The 26270-nt window shown below is 36.0% G+C and overlaps 1 protein-coding gene and 1 long non-coding RNA gene across 15 annotated transcripts in view; one reads left to right on the top strand and one right to left on the bottom strand.

The window, feature by feature from the left end:
* NCOA3 (nuclear receptor coactivator 3) overlaps positions 1–26270 on the bottom strand; it is a 96571-nt gene that overhangs the window by 27897 nt on the left and 42404 nt on the right. For 9 of the 14 annotated variants that reach the window (XM_036009934.1, XM_036009940.1, XM_036009941.1 and 6 more), the window contains exons 2-5: positions 19748–19826; positions 2662–2766; positions 1725–1897; positions 1120–1220 (exon numbers count right to left, since the gene is read on the bottom strand). In XM_036009934.1, coding sequence (XP_035865827.1) covers positions 1120–1220; positions 1725–1897; positions 2662–2747 — 360 coding nt within the window. In that variant the 5' untranslated portion in view covers positions 2748–2766; positions 19748–19826. Of the gene's footprint in view, positions 1–1119; positions 1221–1724; positions 1898–2661; positions 2767–10969; positions 10993–19747; positions 21271–26270 lie in introns of those variants that run through there. The other 5 variants (XM_036009937.1, XM_028524721.2, XM_028524720.2 and 2 more) reach the window with 3 other exon arrangements.
* Positions 516–16164, top strand: LOC118496851. The gene is made up of 3 exons (XR_004899409.1): positions 516–528; positions 14418–14423; positions 15097–16164. It is a non-coding gene; the product is annotated as an uncharacterized LOC118496851 (long non-coding RNA).

Here is a 26270-nt window from a genome sequence, read left to right as displayed (position 1 = left end):
CTCTTTCACATTGATGTTTTCCTGTTTCTTTCTTCCTCTCTCTCCCACCACTTCCCACCCCACACCCTTTCCTCTCCCTCTAAAAATCAATAAATGTAACCTCGGGTGAAGATTTAAAAAAATAAAGAAGGACAATTTCAAAAAGTAAAGACAAATCTGTCAACATAAAATCAATTAATGTCTAACCTGATTTTTAAAGAAGTATGTCTTCAAAGCTTTTAAAAAAATAAAAAACAATCACCCTTAGCACCTCCCATTTGTCCATTTGCTACCAAGTCAAGCTACAGGAACTACACTGCTCCTTAATGAGAATAACAAAGAGAAGACTGATCAACTAAAAAGTAGCTGGAAAAATTAGGTGAAACAAAAAAGTTGAAAAGTGAACTTTATGAAGGGCTTCGGGCCCTGACTTCAAGTAAGAGAAACATTATGTATGTAAGCACTGTAAGTTAATCATATCTACTTAAGACAACTACTTAGAAAACAGTGCACACTACGTCTTAAAAATTCCTGCCAGAAGGGAGGAAGGTCGGTGAAGAAGGTGAAGGAATTGAGAAGTACGGATTGGCAGTTACAAGTACTTATGGGGATGTAAAGTACGGCACAGGAAATACAGTCAACAATATTGTAGTAACTGTGCATGGTGCCAGGTGGGTAATATTAGGGGGAACAGTTTGTAAAGCATATTGTCTAACCACTATGCTGTATACATGAAACTAATACAAAATAATACTGAATGTAAACTGTAACTGAAGTTTCTTTTTAAAATCTAAAATTCCTCAAGAATATAAAACTGTAGTATGCTTATGATTAATCATGCAAAAACGCAGAGTCTGAAGTAAAACATGCCCGAATATTACCTTTGACATTATGCGTTACCTTTCCTCTCCTGTTCGCTTTCTCAGTCTGCAACTACATTTTATAAGGGGCACTCTCTCCCCCTGCGAACCTCCCGAGTTACAGATTTTGTAAAAATAAGAGTATTGTATCATCATATTCAAAATACTGAGTTCTGTCTCATAAAAAGAAATGTCTTTTCGTTCTGATTACCTAACCAAAATTTCGACAATTCTTTAGAAATCAACGCAGCTTACAGGATAGCTAAAGCCATATACTTGCCTGAAGTAAAAGTGGTCCCAAGGAGTCTTTATCAATAACCCCTTGTCCTGTAGAAGATACATCAGCTTTCTGAACATCATCATCATTGGAAATAGCTTTTCCTAAAAAGACAGAAAGCAGTACTACAAATACCACATATACCAGTGACAGATTAAATTCACCTTCAAATAGTCCCCAGAACAGAGAAATGCACACATGCATGCCTATGCACATACACAATTATTTCCTTATCAGGAAATAATATTTCCTGATTAAGACAGTGCTATAATTTTTAAATGTTAAAATTAAACTTCAGAGTTACCCAGGAGGGCAGAAGATAAAAATACCCTAAATATTCTTTCACTACTACATGTACTACTGTCCCACGGCTTCCTGAAAAAGAACTAACATTTGATATGGTGAGCAACACTGGCCTTCTTCCAATCCTCCTCGGTAACAGTTTCCTAAAGAGTAAAGCTGGTCAACTCATTTGTCCAGGTCCCATAGAAGCTAGCCTCAATTAGTAGTAGCCCCCACCTAAGCAACAAGGCAGCAAAAAGACAAATGTAAATACAGTTAACAAGTTCCTTCTAAAAGACTTGAGTCTTTTTCTTACTTTGTATTACCTTGTTCTTTTATTTGTCGAATCTGTCTTACTGTTTCCTTTAAAATTACACACTTATCTGGTTTGACATTGAAATTGTCAATATCACTAAGATTAGCAGATATCAGTTCAGCCAGTTCTTCAATATATTTACTCTCCTGCTCCCGTCTCCACTTTTCACCACTGCAGGTAAGACTACGAAGAGGAGGGGGTGGGGGGAAAAACCATGAATATGTCTATCACAAAAGAGTGGCAGGCAGAATCAGTCCCTACACAACACCATTATCTTCATATGTAAATAAACTAAATTCAGCCAATAAAAACTATGAAAACGTGTCTCAGAGAGGTAGTACAATACAGCAGAAATTCACGTAAACCTAAATTCAAAAACTGGGGATAAATATTAATAATGAAGTTTTATTACAAACTATAGATTGTATTTTGCAACTATCACATTAAAATTCAAATTATATTAACCTTGGCAAATACTAAAATGGCTACCAGTATCAGTGCATAAAATTCAGTATTTTATTTGTTTTTTAATCTTCTAACTTCATTCAGGAAAAGAATAAGTAAGCCTCACAAATGCCAAAATATAAACTTATAACATGTCTTAAAAAATAGTAAAAATCCTTATTTATAACAATCTTGGTTATCTGTTCCTAATTCCTACCTCTTCTGTTGAGAAATGCTTCTTACAGCACCACACTATTAGTATAATATTCTCACTTCTATCTAAATCTAAATCAGCAAAAGCTTCAATTACATCATAAAGATGTCCATATCATCACTGTATCCCTCTACTTATACAAAGCAAAACAACAGTATTTAAAGAAAGACAAAAACAAATAAAAATTTCCCAGAGAATTTAAATAACAAAGTTGGAATGTTATCTTTAAACCAAAAAAATAAGGGCAAGGGGGAGGAGACCTTGGTGAAACAGAAAATAAACTGCCTACCCTTGTCCTGGGGTATCACATGGCAATTTGCGTTTCCGTGAATCGGGCACCAGTGGATCCAAGGGGTTTTCTCCTAATCCACTCATTGTGAATGTACATCAGCAACTAAAAGAGAGTAAGATAAAAATATTATAAAATATCTGTGACTCTATAAAGGTACTATATGCCTGAATGACTCATATCATGTAATTCAGAACTACTTTCCCTAACTGGTTAGATAATTCTCAATATTCTTTATAACAAATGAGTATTCTGAAGATACCCTCAGAGTTCATATTCCAGTTTGATTATACAGAATATCCAACCCCACGACAGAAATGCTCCTCAAGTGCTACTAAAAATGTGTACACTGAACAGCTCACAAAGAATTAGTCATCTTCTTCCTATTTACTTAAAAAAGACAAAGAGACCACCAACTCTTTGATTGATAGAACCCTAATTTTATTTATACCCAAGTAAGCACAAATAAGGGCTCATCATTTGGTAAGAAGTGTTCAAGATAAAAGTCTAAATCATTTCAGATTATTTTCAAGGCAGCACATTTTTTTCTCCAGATCATTTCATTAATATTTATCATCCAATATGTTTTTCTCATGTTACTTCAAAATAAACCAAGACTGGTAAATAACATGTAAATTCCACTACATTCTGCTTAGATGTACAACAATAAAACTCCAGGTGAAAGGAGGGATTTTGACAAGATCCCTAAGCAACAATTATTTGAATATTAACTGATGGAAATATAATATGCTTTGATTAAAGTTTGACTAATAAAGAAAATAAATGTAAGGTATTTCTTATTGAAAAAAGAAACAGATTTTAACACTGAGGAGCTCATAATTTTAAGACTTCAACTAAACCTACTAAACCTTCACTTAGAGTTTTATTTGTCCTAAACTCTTCTTTAGGAAAGCAGTCATTATTTTAAAGAATTCCAAGTCAACCAAGAAGTTCAAACATTCCAAACTATGTTTTCTTAACATGTTACAATGCAACTTGCATTCCATCTACATTCTGAGACATACATTAAGGGACATAAATTTCCACTAGGTGGCACAACACTACCAAGAAAGGAAATGAAATAAAAATGTAAAATTTCATACACAATGATGATCAAACTTAAAATATATAGTTTTAAAAAAAATCAAAATCACACAATCAGTAATTAGGAGTTCTAGATTATGCCAATGTCTGAACAGATGCTATAGGTATGAAATAAATACCAACAAAATTTATCTATAATTTTGATAGTAAAATATAAAGGCTGAAATACTGAGATGTTTTCAACACTTGATGTTTTTCTTCCCTCACAACATAAGATAAAATAAAGAAGAGAAAAAGAAGTTAAAATAACTGATTACTAGTGCCTTAAGGTTAGGATTTTAAAGTATACTCAGAATGCAATCCAATCATAGGACACTCTCAAGCTCCTGACACAGAAAATTACTATAGTAGACTTTTTATTGAATCAGAACCCAAAGGCCCAAAATGTGTTCAATATGAACACAACTGTGTAGACCTTTGAGCCATTTTTACAATTATATTCTTTGTGTGAAGTATTTCTACTGAAGAGTTCTATGCTATACCACTTAAATATATGAATAAGAAAACACACATTAGCTTTACAGTCATCCCTCAGTATGCATGGAGATGGATTCCAGGGCCCCCCTCAGACACCAAACTCCATGGATGTTCAAGCCACTTATATAAAATGGCACAGAAGAGTGCCAACAGTCTGCATCCACAGATTCCCAACCACGGATCAAAAATACTGCTGGATACGAAGGTCACAGATATGGAGAGCCAACTACAACGTTAAGCAAGATATTCTATGCAATTACTTCAAGTACAGAATAGTTGAAATTGAAAATAACTTTCAATGCTATCAATATAATTTTACCTATGTCTATATAACTTGACAAAAATTAGAAGCAGATCCAGGATAAATCGGATTTTACACAAGCAAGAATCTTATAGCAACTGAACAGAATTTCTTGTATATAAATACTGTAGGCCTTTCCTATATGAACCAAGCTATGGTACATGTTTTAAGCTTAGACATGAACAAAATAAAACAAACTGCTACAAAATGAACACTCCTAAGCTTTAATTCAGGCTGAAAAGCAGCAAAGAATTACACTGGTCAGCTCAAAAGTCATGAAAATGTTATATATGGCTTAGCAGCAATAACTAGCTTTCCTTTTGGTTATTCAAGGTTAAGACAGGAGGGAAAATTTTGATGGTGTACAACAAACTAGCCAGATAGACAAGGATACAGGAAGTACTTACTCCCTGTCCAAAAGGAAAAGATAATAATCAACAATGCTAGTGTCACTAGGCAAGCAAAAAGTCATTTGGCGGGGGCCTAAGAAAAGCCATGCCATGCCAAAATGGGGAAGAGATAGCTTACCCAGTAAATCTCGACTGGCATAGAGACCACCTAAAATATTTTACTTTTTCTAAATTAGTAAGGATATAACTTTTGTGGCTATAGTGCTGGGCATATCGCTTACTTTTTTGTAGTTTCTCATAGTGACTCTCCAAGGTCCGTTTTATCATTCCCATTGTACAGATACAGAAATGGCTACGTAACTTTTCACTAGATCACACACAGATATGCGATGACAGAGCTGAGACTACCATATCTTCAAATTTCATAACCAATAATATATATGTATCAAACATTTCTTGGACATTTTATCTCACCATTTAACCATTTACACTGTTGAATCACCCCATCTCCAAGCAGTTAACCAGAACATGTCTGGGCTGATCAGTAGGAGCACTAGAAAGTTACTACATCCAGGGTTAAGGGCATGCAGTATCAGGGACAGAGGCAAGGAACTGCTCAAGTTCAGCAGGTACTAAATGCTGCTACTCCCTTCAAGTCCCTAAAAACTAAACATTACAAGTCACCAAATAAAATGCCCTCTGATATGGTCTAATTAATCATTGGCCCTGATTTCCACTTGAGATGATGAACAGCCAGTGGCTTATACAGCCAGAAAAAAAACTTGAGGTCAATAAAGCACAAACTGTACCCTAAAATAGTCTATCAAGTGTTTTTATTCTTGGATTTTGTAAGAGTAAATGCTCGGGCCGAGAACTCTGACTATCCCACCAGTAATTTAGTTTATTGGTCAAGCTTGTTTCCCTGACTTACACAAGATATGATTAATATGTGAATTAGGGAGTGCTTCTGGGAGTCTCCTGAGAAGCACAGTAACTTAACAAAATTTGTCAAACGACTGTAGATTTGATTTATTAAAAACTGCTTGAAGTACTATGTAAAAGCAGATACTGCTCAAGCCAATTAGAACAAAAAATTGCCCTTGAGAAATTTTTGAGACATTTGTACATAAAGGCACTGCCCAAAACTCGACACTCTTACTCAAGCCACTGTAGCAGATAAGTCACCAATAGTTAGTCTAAACGTTTAATCCTACAAGATTATATCAAAGGTTTTATTTCAATCTGTTGTGCAATTCCAAGAGAACCAGCACTATGGCAGAAAGAACTGAACAAAACAGTCTGTGTGTTTTCAGGGTGCAGGGAGAGGCAAGGGAAGAGGTAAGCCACAAACATGGAACCACTATGAAAGCTTTGTCCTCCAGTGAGTATGTCCTACGTGTGTTTTAATTCTACCCTGGGAAAAAGAACAAGAGCTGAAAAGAGATGAGGAAGGGAAAGGGAGAAATTACCAAATAAAAACTAATTGGCAATATCCTTTTGTTTTATTGTTGATAACCTGTTATGTTTAGTAGGATAAAGCATAAACTACCTAATGCAATCTATTTTTCAATTTAATTCCATTCAGCTCAAACATTTACAGGCCCAAACCCATTTTAGGTCCAGAAGACAAATGAATGACATCACACACTGCCAAAACTCACAGGCTAGCAGAAGAGGAAAACGTATGAACAATTATAAAATAATTTGGTGTTTCAAATGAACGCAATGTAATAAAGTGCAGGGGAACACATCTGACAGGAAGCCTACCAACCTACAGGTTTAAAAAAAAAAAAAAAAAAAGAGGAAAAGTATATAAAGGTGTCTATAATAAACTATCTTGGTGCAGACATATGCCAGAAAATGCTATAATCTCAGGTCTTGGTCATTTCTCTTCCTCTATCTATATATTATATATGTAAATTATATCTATTATAGTTTATAATGCCAGCAGATTTAGAAAGGGGCTACCAGAGAGCACAAAGTAAAATATCCTGTTTTTAATACATAAGTTGAGCTGAAAAACATCCGAATGTACATTAACAGCCACTTTATCCGCAACGTTTCATTCCTTCCACTCCTTGTGTATGTTTGCCTTTTCATTCTCAATCAACAGGCTGAATCCAAAGGCCCCTCACATTTATGCTCCAGTTTAAATCTGATGAAGTTGAACTCAAACACAAACTCTCCAAAGGCTCCAGTGCCAGAACTGGGCATACCAATTAGCCAAGACAGGTGCTGGTTGCAACTGGAAGCTTGCTGCCAAGAGGCTTTTCAGCCTCTACATACACAACAGAGCTGAAGTTCACAAACACACACTGTGCAGAGGCAGTTAAGCAAGCCAATTCCATCCAAATCATATTACCCTCTCCTGACAGCATACTAACTAGCTGGGTAATTCTTTAGTTGCTTTAAAGGTTACACTGACTCCTACAATTTTATGCATTGAATCTCTTATACATAAGAACAGACCTAAATTTAAGCCTCATAAACCTGATTTCAGCTTCATTCTGAACAACAAACTATCAGTCACACTTCCTCCTCATCACCACCACTATCAGCAGCCACTCAAATGACCTATGCTGAGTGAAACTTTTGACAAAGGATGATCACTGAAATATTTCCTATTGTTTTTAATCTTAGGTCCTTAATTTCTCTTTAAATCTCCCCCCTTCATCCCTCTTCTATGTAGAATACTCCTAACTCATCCTTCAAAACCAAGCTGAACTGTCACCTCTGGTGAAAGCATTCCCAACTCTCCCAATTAGAAGTTTCCCCTTCTTTATCCTAATCACTTTTCAGACTTCAATTACATTTTACAACATCACACCCCTCTCCTCTTCACCTTTCTGTCTCCACTTTCCTCATACAAACGCTAATTCATTATAAAAATGTGTATGAGACTTTTATTACAAAGTCCTTTCTTTTTTACTCCCACCACTATTCCCCCGCCCTCACTCCTTTCTCCATCTCCCATTCTCCTCCTTCCCATCCTATTAGCTGCACTTTAGACCAACTCCACAATCTTTCTAAAATACAGAGATTTGGCAGGGGGTGGGGGAATAAATACTTTGTAGAACATTTTTGCTTCTTTCTGACATGTCATTTTCACTTGGGTACTCCTGTTCCAAAAAATGTAGTGGCTTCAAGCTGACTATCAAAACAAAACAAGGGTTTGAACTCTTCAGCTGATGGACTATGATACAGTAAAAAGATAATGGGATCTGTTGGAATCAAGACTGAGAGCTGAATCTCACTTTCACTAAAAGGTAAACTTTTGTCACCTGTAAAAACTGGGTATAATCACGCCTCACAAACTCGTTCATTGTAAGGATGAAAAGCAATACGAAACACTCATAGGAAATAATGGCGATCCCTCAGAAGCACACCACACCAAGAACATGATGAATGCTCAGCAACACTCATTTTGCTCTCACTTGAAAAACAAACAGCTACAAATATCCCATATGGCAACAAATTAAAAAGATTCACACAAATAAATCAGCCAGGACTGTGCAGACTAACCTCAGCATACAGATAACTGATCAGAATTCAAAAAAGTTTCCCAGTGAAAAAGTGTGGTGAGCTATCGCTAGTAGCTAACATAATGCCAGGAAAATAGAAAACTATTGTCATAAATATATGTGTTCTTGAGATAAAGAATCTTAAGGTATAAAGAATAAGGAGGCACATTTTAGAAGACTCTGAAGAGGTCATCCAAGCACCTTCCGAGGTACTAGGTACACTGCTGGTTCTCTTTTATGATCTTTTACATTTAGATTTGTGGTTTAATTTTTCTTTGACAGACAAATATCTCTACACCAAAAGTACTGTTTATACCTAAGGTGGTCCTTTGACACATAATGAAAATAGAAGTAACAGAGAAAGAAAGAAAGAAAGAAAGAAGAGAAAAACAAAAGTTTGCAGCCCCCCTGAGGTAAATGTTAAAGCACTACATTAAGCAGTGAGGAATTATGGGTATGAGTGTACAGAAATAAAATCTGATGTAAATGTAATTAATAAGCAATAAAGATGTAAAGGAGAAATGATCACAACATGTGACCCATTCTCTCCTAATCCTTCTTTCTATCTGCCTCAGAGGAGAAAGACATTAGAACAAAATGTTAAAACTTAAGAGCTACCAACATCAGCCACCTGGTAACCAAATGGCGGAGAGCAACAGAACTGCTATAGAAAGTGGCACTAAGCAATGAATGAAATGATACAGGGAATAATAACCATGGGTCAACTTCAAAACAGCTATCCCTGTACTGGAGGGCTTGCAGGGTAAAAAACTGAGAATAACAAGACACTGCCCCTACAGTATTGAAATTAGTCCGTCCACCAGTATCAAAAACATAAAGAAGCTACAATGGATTTACTTGTGACACGAACATTACAAAAATTAACAATGTGGAAATATTAAGCTGATTAAAGCACTTTGAATTAATTTTTCAAAGAAAAGATACCGACAGTGGAAGAGAAAGTATAATGTATCAAAGGAAAAACCATCTTAGCAAGATTTCCTTCCCTAAAAGCAAAGGGGTTAGAGCAGACGGTCTCTAACTCGAGCAAGGCAGACATGGCAAGTCTGACTCATAAGACTTCCTGAATGGGTCATCATCTTTACTTCAGGTTAGTCTGTGGCTCTTTTCTTGCTGTTTCCACTGTTATTTTTTACTTCTTCTGACCTCACAGCTTGTTACTCTTCACCAACCCTAATTCCACTCCTAGCCTAAATAACTTTAAATTCAAATGAATCCTTCTTTAAAATAATGTTTCCATCTCCCCAGAAGTTACATGCCTGGAAATAGAATTTCTCTCTTCAAATAAATCTCCAAAAGTTATCACTGGTTTCAGGATCACAATGATACAAACGATGGCTGAGAATACACACACACACACACACACACACACACACACGTGTGCACGCCTAAAAAAAATTAAAAGGCACTTCTTAACCTCATTTACCCCTTGGAGGGTGGGGTACCACCTGTGGAAATGTTAAAAAGCATCAAAGTCTAAAATGAACAATAACCCTCAACAACTGACTCCCTATTCCCCTCAAAATATAACTACTACACCAAGTGGAACCAAAAATCTATGCCTCTAGGTTACAATTGTTCCACAGAGGAAATTTTCAAAGAGCAAGAATATAAAATACTGAGAAATAGGACAAAAAGAGCATTACCAAAATAATTTAAAATAAAACAGAGCTTGTTTTTTTATTGTCGTTGCTTTTCAAAGGTCAATTTCATGATTCATGACTTTAAAGAGCTTCTTTCTGTACTTCATAAAACCTACCTATGCGTGTCTAGGAAATGAAACTGGGGGCACGTCATTATTGCTAGAGAACATCCAAAGCAAAATTTAATTATGAACTCTTATGAAATCACTCATACAACTAAACTGGTTAAAATCAAAACCCACTTGAGCAAGTATCTTAAGAGCAGTCACTTAATTAGTAGGAATGCAATGTACCATTGATGAGTATAGTGAATACTTCTGTATGATATATAGGAATGTTGTGAAGATAGTAAATCCTAAGAGTTCTCACCACAAAGAGAAAAAAACTGTTCTTTTTATTATATGTATGAAATGGTTAACTGAATCTATTATGGTAACCATTTTACAATATATGTAAATCAAACCATCATGATGTATGCTGTAAACTTATGCAATAACACATCAATTATTTCTAAATAAAACTGGAAAAAAAGGTTTTTGGGTTTTTTTTTTTGTTTTCAAGAATGGTCACTATTCGACATACTGAGTGTTGTCCACATAGACAAAGGAGAGCAAATTCCCTATGCCATGTGCTTGAGATGAACTGCTGATCAAAACAAACAACGGTTTTTGCCTTAAAGGAGCTGATGACCCAGAGTCAAGATCAATGATGTAGTACAGCGATTTTCAACCTTTTTCATCTCATGGCACAAATAAACTAATGACGAAAATTCTGCAGTACACCAAAAATGTATTTTGATAATCTGACAAAAAAAATAGGTACAATTTTTATTAATTTAATAAATTTTAATTAATTTATTAATAAAAAGGAAAAACAATGGTAATTATCTACCCTTTTTACTCCAAAAAGACTTTTTTAAAACATGAGGTGCCACCCTGGCTGGTGTGGCTCAGTTGGTTGGAGTGTCGTCCCATGGACCAAAAGGTCACACAGGTTCAATTCCCAGTCAGGGCACATACGGGAAGCAACCAATTGATGTTTCTCTCTCCCTCTTCTCCCCCTCCCCGCATGTTCACTCTTCCCTTCTTCCTCTCTCTAAAAGCCATAAAAAATGTCCTCAGGTAGTGTCACAGATTTGATTCCCAGTCAGGGCACATGCCTGGGTTGCAGGCCACGGCCCCCAGCAACTGCACATTGATGTTTCTCTCTCTCTTTCTCCCTCCCTTCCCTCTCTAAAAATAAATAAATAAAATCTTTTAAAATTTAAAAAAAAAATGTCCTCAGGTGAAGATAAAAAAAATCAGGTGACTAGACTTGTATATAAGGATTTCTGGTACCAAGAATTAACCAATCAGATGCAACCCTATCATGTATGTGACCAATAATATACAATTCCATTACATGACCTATATATTTATGGTTCAAGACAGGGCATTCACACCAGACAGCTGTTGTTGTGTTGGCTGTTGCCATTTTTTTTTTTAATTTGACAACCTGAGGGAAAAGAGGTCAGTGCCCCTGACTAAACAGTCAGGTACTCCATGTTTTAAAAACTCTTGTGGCACACCAGTTGAAAAACACTGATCTTGAAAGTATAGAATCACAAAATGTACTATGTGGTATATAAAAGGTCTCCTCTGAGAAGTAATGCATGGTCGGTAATTTAAAAGCAGGAACAAATGGGCACCAACACAGTGCGCAATGTTACATAGGCATTCCAAGTCCTAACCATCTGCAGTTAATCTGGTTCTTACTATGAAAAGAGAGAGATTCAGGATAAGGACAACTATATGTCCTTGACATTGGCTACACTTTACTGGTTTTTCTCAGGTCCCTCTCATGTTTAAGCAGGACAGAACAGAGACAGCTGTGTAGCAGGAACTGGATGCACTGCAGGCGACAAATATATACAGCAAGGTCAAAGGTTTACATCAAATGCTTCTAGAGTTCCAACCAAATTTACTAGTTCAGTGCTTCTCAACTTTTGATATCAGGATTCCTTTACTTCTTAAAAATTGAGAACCTCGAAAGCTTTTGTTACTCAGGTTGTATCTGTCAACATTTACTATATTATAAATTAAAACTTAGAAAACATTTGAAATACTAATTCATTTTATAACAACCCCATTATATGTTAACAAAAGCAATTTTATGAAAAATAACCTTTCTGAAACAAACCAATTCAGAGGCAGAGGTGACACATTTTTACAAATCTCATGTCTGAATAGCCTAGTTCTCATCTAGGTCTCCATTCAATCTGTTTCAGTTATTTTGGTTAAAACATAAGAAAGAAACCCAGCCTCAAAGAGGCATATACTTGTAAAGGGAAAGAAGACAACACAGCCTTTTGCAAATAACCAGAGCTAAGGTGCCAGCAGTTTAATGCACCACTGCTTCTGCACCATGAATGCAAACATCAACAGGATGACAATGGCAAAGAACACACACCACAAAAAAGTTTTAACTGTGTGGACCCCACAAAAGGTTCTCAGGGACTCCCAAGGGTCCATGAAGCACACTTGGAGAACCAGTGGGCTAGATGAGGGTTGGGATTGAGGTTTTGAAACTGCTATGGTTTCTCTAAGATCCCCTACATTCATTTAATAAATATTTCAGTATCTACTATCTGCGGACCTACACAGGTGCTCATCAACTTACAGGGGGGTTATGTCCCAATAAACCCATCAGAAATTGAAATAACTCCATTATAAATTGAATATATCAAGTCAAATATACATTTAATATACTTAACCTATCAAACATCACAGCCTAGCCTACTTTAACCAGGCTCAGAACACATTAATTAGCTTCCCATTGGGCACAATCATCTAACAAGATGAATACACTGGGGAGTCTCAGTTGTTTACCCTCGTGATGGAGTGGCTGACTGGGAACTGAGGCCCACCGCCTCTGTCCAGTATGACAGGAGAGTATCCTACTACATATCACTAGCCCAGGAAAAGATCAAAATATAAAATTCAAAGTACATTTTCTACTGAATGCATATCATTTTTGCATCATCAAAAATTTTAAGTTGTAAAAAAAAAAACTTAAGTTGTACCAAGTTGGGACCATCTGTATAAAAAATAAGCCACGTTGTGAGATGAAAAGAACAAAGGACTTCCTGATAACACGACATAGTGGACTATTGCTTTCAACCAAACACACCCTCCCTCCTTGCTCCAAACACAATGACAACTTTTTTTTTATTTTATTAATTTAGAAAGATACAGCCATGCTCAAATATAACAAATATGTCTTTGGACCAAAGCACTGAGCAAACACACAGCAACGAATTGATGACTCCACGAACCCACGGAGCTCCGGGACCAGAAACTAGCAAAAGCAGTCAGGAAATCAAATCATGCACAAGATAACAGGACCAAAAGCAATACTCATAGGTAGAAACCGAAGAAAAAAGCCCTGAAAGGAAGTTGAAAAAAAAGCAATTATTAATAGCTAGTTATGATATCAAACCATCACCCGTAGTTGAAGAAAGGGTAATACATACAAAACCTGAGTAATATACATGTATATCTCTGATACTGCTAATTAAATACTTCAGAATGAAACCCTGAAACTAGACTGAAGATATGGCAGAAATGGGTCAAGTTAACAAAAATGGAGCTATGAATGCCAGGGGCAGGGAGAAGGGCATACATGGAGGGCACCAAAAGAAAGAAAGGAAAAATACATTTCCCACTCAAGAGGCAAATTGTAAACTAAAATTCCCAAGTGTATCTGAAAACAGAACTAGGAAAAATGGCCAACAAATTCATCAACATCTGAAGATAAACTCACTACCCAATAAAATGAAAATGAAAGTTTAAAATGTTTATGATTTTTAATGATAAAGAATTGACAAAAATATTGAAACAAAATGGTTGTGGAAAACTTCAGATATTATAAAGTATTTAAAAAAGATAGTATTACCTATTATCTGAGCATCAAATATCCAAACTCTGAACAGATTTGGTTAACATGGGATACTTAAACCTATATCTGGAACCAAAACTCAAGATAGCATTAATTCCTAGACTATATACAACACACAGTGAATTAGACAAGAAAACTGATTAATCCAACCAGAACGCAGCACATTGAAGTAAAAACTGGGAAAGAAAGATTTCAGAGTTTATATAAACCCCAGTATAATATTAACAAATTTAAATCTCTAAAATTCAATTTCTTATTCTCTAAAATGGATAGGCTATCACCTTTACAAAGCTGCTTAAAGAATTAAAAACCAGGCCCTGGCCAGGTGGCTCAGTTGGTTAGAGTATCACGCCCATATGTACGCCAAGGTTGCAAGTTTGACCTCCATTCAGGGCACATACAGGAAGCAGTCAGTGAATGCATAAACAAGTGGAACAACTAACTGATCTCTTGATATATTTCTCATAAAAATCAATTAAAAATAAAAAAGAATTAAAAACCATATGCCCCCCAAAAAGCAAACAATAGGCTTTAAAAATGGCTTCCTCAAGAATCAAAGTTATTTTTTAAAAATTGCCTCTGTAATTATAAAGTAACTCCACCTACCATCCAGATAAAGTCAGGAAACACTTTAGTATTAGTGTTTTCTAACTCCAATATTAGCTGAATAACTTAAGCAAATTAGCTAAACTTTGGTACCTAACAGGGGGCCAGAAAGATATCTTAAGTACTAAATTCTGCTAAAACCTACAAATAAAGTTTTGGTAGTGGTCTTAAAAGTGTATGTAAACACTTCAAATATGTTCTTTAAACCTCTGTGATACTGTACACTTCTCAGTCAAAATAATGTAGTGAAACAATACTTCTTATTACAAAGGGCACTTGGGTCACAAGTCATTAAGGACAATTTATGCTTTGAAACCCTGTGTTAAAATTCGTAATTAATTGCTCTGCAATTTTTTAAAATATAAAGACATTGGCAATTAAACTAGCCTAAATTTAAAATTCCTTTCACTCTTCATCATTCTTAATAAAATGGGTTCCTTTCAACTGCCAAAAAAAAGAAAGAAAGAAAGGTACAGAACTCCGGCTTCTTATATTTCAAATTGAATTGGGAGCAAGATATTTTAACGGCCACAATTTATAATAGTACCCTCATACCACAAAACAGGCTTATCAAAAGCCCAAGTAAAAATCCTCACACTCGAAAATTAACTTACTTCCCAGACCCTTATACTACTGAATCATGTCTAAAAATAAAAAGACAGGAGAATTACAGCTGTGGATGGCCAATTTACCTTGTGCAGTCAAAGCATGTCTCCTGTTACCTTGCAGCAAATGAATGTCATCTGCATATCAATAAATATATCGAAGGGATGCAGTATCTGAAACCCATGTCAACTATAAAAAGGTATTATGTTAATTAACAAGTGTGCCAACACATGAAGAACTGTGCAATTTTATTCTATAATCTTTTTTAAATTATCACAATCTAATTTTAAAGAAAAATTTTAAAAGGCTAAGAACCAGTACTAAAAAATTACGCAATGCCAATTCTCTTCATGTCACCCTCCAGTAAAATAACTTGCTAAGTCTTTTCAAACAGAAAAGCAATATACTAGTAGTTGATTTAGAAAAGAGTAATTTCTGTAACTCAGTTTTCTACATTAGGGTCAAGCTTTATAGTAGGGGAATGAAAGAGTGCCAAATCACACATTGTGTAATCGGAGTGCTACCTGGAATACATTAGGTAGATTTTTACTTGTTATAATTTAAAAACTGTAAGATAAAATTCTACAGAAGTGAATTAAATATCCTAAACTGACCTTTGTGTATTCACAAAGTATACTTACTTAGTATGCTCACATAGTAGAAGTTTAATATATGAAGCTCATTAAAGATTGATAGTTTCACTGATACATGATGAAAAATATATTTAAATCTCAGAAACATATGTTGACCACATGTGCACATGTAAAGCTTTCAAAGTTACTTTAAAATGTGAAAATGAGTAAAGCTCCTGTTATCCTTGATAAATGTCAGATGTCATGCACTCATGTCCAATATATACTATTTTTTACAAAGCAGAGTCCCCAGAAAAGGCAATTTTGAATCCACCGGTAGCATGTAATGGTTATACATAACAAATCCTATTCAAGGTTAGAAGTTTAGAGGTTTTCATTATCAGCTTCATAATAATGCAGGCTTTATATGTTAAATATTACACAGATTCAAAAACATATTCTTAGTAAAACAGCTTTTAGAAACAAACACAGAATCATAAGAAAGTAATAAAGAGTCTGGCACATGACAGATAGGGCCGTCTATAATAAACTGGGCTATTTATACAGCAGTTCACTTTTACATCATTGAGCTGTTACTTAGGCCAATTGTATTTCATAATTAAGTTACAAAATTAAGTACTACAAGAGCTATATTATTGCCAATCTGACCACTTCTAGGTCTATATTTTCCAAGTCCAATAAAACCGCCCTTTTAATGAATACTGACTATGAACTACTAAAACTTTATCTCCATCCATTTTTACTAAGAGCAGAAAAATGGTGATTGTAGCAATTTAGATATTTGTTGTTCACGTCAAAGTTGGATCTTGCAACTTTTAACAGTTTTCCCTACATATTTTGAAAGCTCCATCATCAGAGCAGCAAGTTTAACTTTCATTCAGTCTTTGACTTTAATAAAACATAACTATCAATAGGAATTTTTTGTTAAAAGCATCTTTTTTATGTGACCTCTGCTCAAGAAATAAAATCTTTTTAAAGTGCTGTTTGATCAACATTAAAATCAAAATATTGTAGCTTTTAAAATTATTGATGCATTAATATTCTCCTATATACCATCACAGCATCAGGCACCTCAAATTTTAAATATAATATCACTAGTCATCAGTCTACTTTCCGTAGGAGATTTTTCAAAGTTTAAAACCCAAGAAGGAAATATAAAAGGGAGAAGGACTACATGTGGTCTGATTACCTCAAGTAAAACAACTTGACTTTTCCATTTGTAACCACAGCACTTCATTAACCTTAAATAGCACATCCATGAAAATTATGGCTTTCTTGGTAATTTTTTAAAATTACTATTATAAGTTTGAGAACAAAAATTGATTTCTAAACATTGTCCTGTACGATGCCCGTAAGTATCTCACCAACATTTAATGGACAATAGAAAAGTGCAGATAGATCTAGGTGTGATTTTTCATTTATTTTTTAAGAATAAATTCTTTTAGCTATAAACTTGAACACATGAAAAACATACTATGCACTCTGGCTGGTGTGGCTCAGCAGACTGAGCTCCGGACTTCGAATCAAGGGGTCAGTGGTTTGATTTCCAGTCAGGGCACATGCCTGGGATGTGAGACAGGTCCCCCCAGTAAGGGGCACGTGAGAGGCAACCACACAGTGATGTGTCTCTTCCTGTCTTCCTCCCTTCCCCTCTTTCTAAAAATAAATAAATAAAATCTTTTAAGAATAAAAATATACTATGCTGAAATTAACATTAAATAATTACAGGCTGACCACTATAACAATGACTGAGTGAGGTTTTAGAAAAATTGAGGTGAGTTCAATTAAAATATATTTTTGAAGCCCAGGAATATTTGCGACAGCAAACCTTAAGTTAGTGCTGTGAGAAAGGTAACAATATTTTTCCATAAAATTCCTTTATGGCATCATAAAGCTCTTATTATTCCTCAATACAACCGCTGTATTCTTAAACAGCTTTACTGAGATATAATTCACTTACCATACACTTAAAATATGCAATTCAATGGCATTTAATATATTCAGACTTGTACAACTGTCAATTTACAACTGTTACAATCAATTTTATAACATTTTCATTATCCCCAAAAAGAAACCCAGTACCCCTAGCTGTCTCTCCCCTAATCCTCCCAATTCTCTCCAACCTCACACAATCCCTTCCCCACCCCTACGCCTCAGGCAACCACTAATCTACTTTCTGTCTCTATGCAGTTCCTGTTCTCATCAGTTCATTCAGATAGAATCATACAGTATCCAGAACTTTGTCACTGGCTTCTTTCACTAAGCATAATTCTTTCTAGTTCACCCACATTGCAGCATATATCATTACCTCATTTCATTTCAGAATAATACTTTATTGTATGGATATACCTTATTTTGACAGAAATTTAGGTTGTTTCCATTTTTGGTCATTATGAATGTTACTATGAACATTTATGTACAAGTTTTTACATGACCATGTACATTCTTAAATGAGAAATCAAGAGCAAAAAAAAAAAGCTCACACACACAGATTCTGATGATATATGCAAAGAAGCTTCCCAAATTTGCTAGTAAACAGGAAAGATATGTGGTTTTACCTGTATTAATATTGAAAAACGGCTCTAATGGGAAAAGTAGACAACAATCAAGAACAGATGGGTAACGTAAGCAGAAAGATGGAAAGTAAAGAAGTAAATGGGAATATTAGAAATCAAAAATACTAACAGAAATGAAGAATGCCTTTGATTGGCTCATCAGCTAACTAGACACAGCTGAGGAAAAAAACACAGAAGCTTGAAGATACACTAATACAAACTTCCAGAATTGAAATACAAAAAGAAAAAATAGAAAGACAGACATATCCAAGAACTGTGGAACAATTAAAAAAGATATAATATATGCATGAAGGGAATAACTCTTACATAAAATTCAAGAAAAGGCAAAATTGTACTGACTTAAAACAGACTAGTGGCTGCCTGATTTTCTCCTGTTTTCTTGTAGAACTTTTATGGTTTTAGCTTTATATTTAAGTCTGTGATCCATTCTGATTCAGGTTTTGTGTACAGGGTGAAGAAAGCACTAAGGATCAATTGATTAGGTATGCATATTTTGTTCAGCACTATTGATGGAAAGACTCCTGTTCTCATTGCACTGCTGTGGTAACTCACAATCAGGATCTCTTTCCGGTCTTTGCTCTGTTCTACTGATCAACCCTTACACCCACACACATTTCAAGTGGATAGAAAACAGTAAGTAAGGAGCAGTCAAGGGATATTTGGACAAAAATATGCATGAAATTATGGGGTCTGGGCCTAGGAAGCAAAGATTCATAACAGAAAGTGGTACAAATATAGGAGACATGAAAATAGAAAAACAGGTAAGGCCTGTTTACTAACTGTATCAAAGGGGAGTGGGATTCAAAGACTCAGATATCAAGTGTAGAGAATGATGGCACTGTAACAAAAATTTAAATAACTATGCAAAGCCTTATTACTTTCTTGGCTATCAGACGTTTATACTCATTTTTCTATTTTGATGCAATAATAAAACCTAAGAAAGGAGTCACACGAAATGTTATATGCCAACACAAGCAATCTGGGAAAACTAGTCTTCACAAGGCAAAAACAGGTTAGGTTGATTCAGGTTTTAACTAACGCCATTAAAATATTCACACATAAAGACAAAATGGGCAAGAGGGTGGTATCTCATATTAAACTGTAGCATACAGTTCCCCTCCTCCCCAAAAAACTATAGTTCCTGTGTTAACATATACATACACACATATATATTTACTCGTTCCAATACTGTGCACTCATTCAACTAATATTATCATTAAAAAGAAAACCATGAAATATAAAAGAAGCTTAAGATTAAATCATAAATTAAAGAGGGCAGTATCTTCAGAGGATGAAGTCAAAAAATTACAAAAGATTGAGTCGAAAAAAAAAAAAAAAAACACCTGAATTACCTGGCTAACCAGTCAAATGATGTTCAAGTAGTTTATTTTTATCGGTCTCTGACTCCACTGTTCAGCAAGTATTTTGATCCTGAAGATTTAAAAAAAAAAAAAGGTGTTGAATTTCATTGCCCTTTCTTAACATTTGTATCAGTCACACACAAATTAACTTTTCCCATATATCCTTCCCTAGACATATGAAACAAACAAAAAAAAAGGCTAGCAAATAAGAGGGCCTCTTCTAGAACTTTGAGCTGATGCCTTATTTCGCCATATATTACCACTCTGCTTAAAAACTCAGGCATGGCATATACATTATGTTTTTTTCACAGTTTATAAAAATGGATCACAAAATGGGATAGAGGAAATCAACTCCAAGTCCTGAAATGTGATCAAACCAGATGGGTAATCTGAACTTGGGGACACCCCCATCTGCCCAAAAGGAGTATTTGACAAGTAATAATTAAAGACAATATTAGTATCCTTATGGCACAAGCTAATGCGTAAATATCCACAGGATGGATGAATGGACAGAGTAAGCAAGCAAGAAAAGAAATAAAAACAAACCTGGATTTTTCCCCCTCCTAGGAAAGGCAGCATTTAAGTCACCAAGAAGAAATAATTTTAAATGAAAACAGGGAAATGAGGGGCAGTTCTTCAAATTAATCTGCAATAAAATACACGAGCATCTACATGGCAGACTTTTGCACTGAAGGAAATGTGGAAGTGGCTCTGGTGCAACAAAGTAAGCCAATAAAAACTTTCACTTTCACCTATGAGTTTCCAAATGTAACAATAAAGCAGCAATCTGACTACCACTAATTCTAGTAGCATCTATAGCAAGACAACAACTACAACTAAGCCCAAAGTTAACAGCATTCACCATGGAATTAGCAAATCTGATGGGAAGAGGTAGAAGAAAAAAAAGTAAGATATTCCTAAATTCCAAGTAATGAATATGTCACAGCCATGGCAAATCCCCAACCACCACAATGTAGTTGTAGGATGTTAAGGGTCTTTGCTGTACTTTTGAAACCCATATTAAAGGTAAGAAAATTTGGGGTTGGGGGTGGAAAGTACATCATATGTGACAGACAAATGCAAAAGAGAATCCAAGTATTCTAGCAATGCCATGCAATTAGTTACCAACAGTTGACATATCTACCAACATGTCTATTTACACTCACGGGATAATCTCTTGAGACATCTAATCTAATTGAGACATACGCCAAAAATAAGCTAGTTCTTGGAATACATCTTCCCATCCACAACAGCATAACTAGTTCTTAGCATAATGGATAAAGATCAGAGGCTTTGCAGTCCATCAGATCCAGACTCAACTCTTTCACTTACTTGCTAGGTACCCCTGAGTCAACTTAAGACTTCTTAAAGACTAAGAGTTCTCATCTTAAAATGGGAATCACACCTCGGAAGGCTCTTATAAAGACTGAGTGAAAATGGGACCTCTGGCCAAGATGGAGGCATAGGTAGATACACTTTTGCTTCCTCACACAACCAAAAGGACAACAAATTTAAAAACAAAAAATAACCAGAACTGCCAGAAAATCAAACTGTACGGAAGTTCAACAACCACAGGATTAAAGAAGAAACATTCATTCAGAGAGGTAGGAGGGGCAGAGAGTGGCAGCAGGGGCAGAGAGGACTCTAGGCAAGACTGCAGCTGGTGGAGTGGGAGGTCCCGTATCTGCATATACTGATAACCAGGAAGAACAAGTGGGGAACGAGACAGACTACGCAACCCATGGCTCCAGTGTGGGGAAATAAAAGCCTCCAAGCCTCTGGTGGTAAAAACCTGTGGGGGTTACAGTGGTGGGAGAAACTCCCAGCCTCACAGGAGTTCGATGGAGAGACCCACAGGACCCTAGAATATGCACAAACCCACCCACCCAGGAATCAGCACTAGAAGGGCCCAATTTGCTTGCAGGTAGTGGGGGAAGTGCCTGAAAGCCAGCTGAGAGCCGAGCAAGCAGCACTGTTCCCCTTCTGACCCTTCTCCCCACACAGAGTGCCACAAAGGAGCAAAGTGGGTTGCCCCACCCTGGTGAGTACCTAAGGCTCCGTCCCTTACAACATACCAGCTGTGGCCGGATCAAAAAATATGGCCCTAATGAAAGAACAGATCAAAGCTCCAGAAAAAGTACAACTAATCGATGAAGACATAGCAAACCTATCAGATGTAGAGTTCAAAACACTGGTAATCAGAGTGCTCACAGAAACAGTTCAGTATGGTCACAAAATGGAGGAAAACATAAAGGCAATGAAAAGTGAAATAAAGGAAAATGTACAGGGAACCAACAGTGATGGGGAGAAAACCAGGACTCAAATGGTTGATCTGGGCCAGAAGGAAGAAATAAACATTCAACCAGAACAGAATGAAGAAATAAGAATTCAAAAAAAATGAGGAGAGGCTTATGAACCTCCGTTATACATTTAAAAGTTCCAACATCTGAATCATAGGGGTGCCAAAAGGAGAAGAGGAAGAACAAGAAATTGAAAACTCACTGGAAAAAATAATGAAGGAGAACTTCCCCAATCTGGCAAAGAAAGAGACTTCCAGGAAGTCCAAGAAGCTCAGAGAGTCCCAAAGAAGTTGGACCCAAAGAGAGCCACACCACGACACTTCATAAATGAAATGCCAAATATTAAACATGAATAGAGAATCTTAAAAGCAGCAAGAGAAAAGGAGACAGTTACCTGCAAAGGAGTTCTCATAAGACTATCAGCTGATTTCTCAAAAGAAACTCTGCAGGCAAGAAGGGGCTGGAAAGAAGTATTCCAAGTCATGAATGGCAAGGACCTACATCCAAGATGACTCTATCCAAGAAAGCTTTCATTTAGAATGGAAGAGCAGGTAAAGTGCTTCCTAGATAAGGTCAAGTTAAAGGAGTTCATCATCATCAAGCCCTTATATGAAACGTTGAAGGGAATTATTTAAGATGATAAAAATATGAACAGTAAAATGAAAACAAATTCACAACTATCAACAACTGAACCTAAAAAAAAAAAAACTATGCAAACAATTAGAACAGGAACAGAATCACAGAAATGGAGATCACATGGAAGGTTATCAGTGGGAAGAGAGAAGTGGGAGAATGGGGGAAACGTACAGGGAATAGAAGCATAAAGAGTAGATACAAAATAGACAGGGGGAAGTTAAGAATAGTATAAGAAATGCAGAAGCCAAAGAACTTTTATGTATGACCCATGGATATGAACTAAAGGTGGGGGGAGATACAGGGCAGAGGGGAAATAAGAGGAGAAATGGGACAACTATAACAGCATAATTAATAAAATATATTCTTTAAAAAATGGATTGAGTGAAAATGGTTACATCCCTTATTAGTACCTAATATGTAAATGCTCAGTAAATAAAAAATATTATCAGCCAAACAAAAGACCACTTGACAGATAAGAATTTCTCCCTGACCAGTGTTGGCTCAGTTGGTTGAGCACTGTCCCACAAAGTGAAAGGTCACCAGTTCACTTCCATCAGGGCACATGCCTAGGTTGCAGGTTCGCTCCCCGGTCAGGGCCATGTACAAGAGGCAACTGATGGAAGTTTCTCTCTCACATCGATGTTTCTCTCCCTCTTTTTCTACCTCCCCCTCTAAAAATAAATAAATAAAAATCTTTAAAAGAATTTCCAAGCACAGTGAAACATAGGGAAAAAAATCATTAGTTTTTTTTAATAAATTCAATGCTTTATGAGTTTAATTTTTCTGGTATCCAATTTAATTAGAAGATGAAGGGAGGAAGGGTAAATCCAAGGTTTTCGGGCCCTGGTTCTAAATCAAGTTTCACTTCAGAAATGCTTCTTTTTCTTTTTTCAATTTTTTTATTGTTGTTCAAGTACAGTTTTCTGCCTTTTCCCCTGACCCCAGTCCAACACCAAAGCCCCCCACCTCTCTACCCTGTTTCCACCGCCATGTCCCATTATTGTCCATGTGTCCTTTATAATTGTTCCCGCAAACCCTTTTCCCCTGAAATTCCCTCCCCTCTCCCCTCTGGTCACTGTCAGCCTGTTCTCAATTTCAGTGTCTTTGGTTATATTTTGCTTGTTTGTTTTGTTGGTTAGGTTCCTATTAAAGGTGAGATCATATGGAATTTGTCTTTCACCAGCTGGCCTAAGAAATGCTTCTTTTGGTGATGGTCCTTTACATGACAAGCAAGCGAGGGTTTAGGGTGGGCAAGAGCCTGGAAAACAACAGCAGTGGGAAGAAAAATGAATTTGATTCAGAATGAACCTAGTACCATAACAACTGACTCAGGAAACAAGTATAGCTGCCTAGTATGGAATGTTGGCAAACAGAGCCTACATTAACACTCAAGTATTATTGTACTGCTGCTGAGACCTACTTAAAGGAGTGCTGACCCACCCAATTTGTACCCCATTACTCCCAGGTATCCAAAGAAACACCATCTACAAAATTCTCCACTCCCAGAAATGTGCAGTTGAACTAGAGAGGTCTCCAAATCATAGATCAATGATTAGCTTGCCTACCAGGAACCTGCAAGAGGGTAGATATGGTCTAAAAAGTATATGTACTATGATCCTGTAAAGTATGAAACTGTTATGAAAACTGCAGTTAGCTTGTCTAGAAAGCAAGATTCTGCAAATGCAATCATCCTAGAAGACTTCCTGAAACTGTATTTAATTTTTTTCAAAAATAAGCTTATTCTTACCACTTTCCATTATTTGGACTTTAGTCAATCACACATACAAAATCAAATCACACTGACATAAAAACTGAATGACACATCGAAAAATACTAGATATCTGAGAAAGGAGGGCATTAATTTTTCCACTAGAATTAACAAAAACATTACTGATGAGATCCACATTACCAAAACCTGTATTACCAGAAAGCTAATGGGCGAGGGCAGGATCAAACTGAACTTCGTTAATAGCTGGTCTGAGAAGATGTCCCTCAGAGCCAAAACAAAGACTCAAACTGGGGGTGGGAATTTAACAAAGGACAATCCAAACTATGTAACGCCAATGCCTGGAAACACCACATGACCAAAAAGAGGCCACTGAATATTATGAACATGTCTTTTCTTTTGCTGCTGAACATGGAAGGAGGCAAGAACTCTACAACTAGTCATACTAAATTAATTGATCTTTCCATGCTGCTATGGGCAATGCTCCTAGGGACTCCTTCCTCAGTTCCCTAAAATCAGAGAGACAGGGAATCGTCATCTTTGGGAAAAGCCAGTGGTTGCCCACCCACCTTCAAAGCACTACAGAATAAGTTTGTGCACCAAGTAAATTTCAAGTTACTTAAGGGTTACCTGATATCGGCGTAAATTAAATTTAACATTCTTTAGTAGTTGAGATTATTTATCAAGAGATAAACATATCCTTTATCAAAATAGTAACAACAGATTTTACTTGCAAATGCAACCACTCTGTAGCTATACGGAAAGGAGAAAACAAATACAACTTAATAATCACATGAAAATTTAATATTATGTAAAAAGGCACCACTTTTTTGAAACTGAATAAACTTACCTCAGTAAAAAGATTTTTTTAACTTTATTACTTAGTCCATTAAGGACATTGGTAATACACTGGTAAGAAGCTTTTTTAGACAAAGTGGGTAGGAATTACTTCAATTTACAGTATATGCGTGTCTAGTAAAGGACAGGGTCAAAAAACTGTAATGTATTACCATTTATACTATGGCATATACTATAAAGGACCAAAGCTTATTTATAATACTTCACGCAGTCATTTAATAAATTATAATAAACGTTTAGTCCTATATGGAGTCAACCTGAAAATTTAAATGATGCAGTAAAAACAGAAGTCTTGGTTTCAGAAAACCTCTGTTTTGGAAGTCCACCTTCTTGAAGTGCCCTTGTGTAAGAGGTTTAATTCAATTCAATGTTTGCTGTGTACTTATTAAATGCCAGCAGCTGCAGTGGCACTCAGAAGTTATAAGCAAAATATGGTTCTTGCCATTAGTTGGGAAAGAAGCAGGTATAAATAGCCACTGTAGTTCCCAAAATGAAAACTAGGTTCGTTCAACTAGCATTTGCTGAGCACCTATATGTTACACTGCACCAGACACCAGGGATACGAGAACCAAAAACTGAAGACACAGAATCCAACAGTAATGTTAAAAGAGAGATGAGAGAACTGTCCTGCCTGTTTCACAGGACTGCTGTGATAAATTTACTGTAAAGCACTATTTAAATGTGAATGCAAGACAAATCCAAAACCATTTATCTCATCAAAACAGAGAAAGAGAATTACTGATAATATTTGAGTATACAGATAATTTCTGTAATTATTTTCCATAGTTATATCCAAAATGCCAATTGAATTCCTTTATAATAGAAGACAAAGGCAAAGGAAAAAAACTCTTGTAAAAATGTTAGCCAGTTTTGTAAAATTACATGAGACACAGAAAACATTAATGGGGTGTATACAACGGCTGCTGAAAATGAGAGCTATTTTGAACTCGACATATTCAGGAAATTTGCTCGCACAACGACACCATCCACTGAT

Source organism: Phyllostomus discolor, chromosome 9, assembly GCF_004126475.2.
Source record: "Phyllostomus discolor isolate MPI-MPIP mPhyDis1 chromosome 9, mPhyDis1.pri.v3, whole genome shotgun sequence".
NCBI classification, from domain to species: domain Eukaryota; kingdom Metazoa; phylum Chordata; class Mammalia; order Chiroptera; family Phyllostomidae; genus Phyllostomus; species Phyllostomus discolor.
The sequence above is the reverse complement of the archived record's forward strand: the minus strand, read 5'-3'. Positions and strand labels throughout refer to the sequence as shown.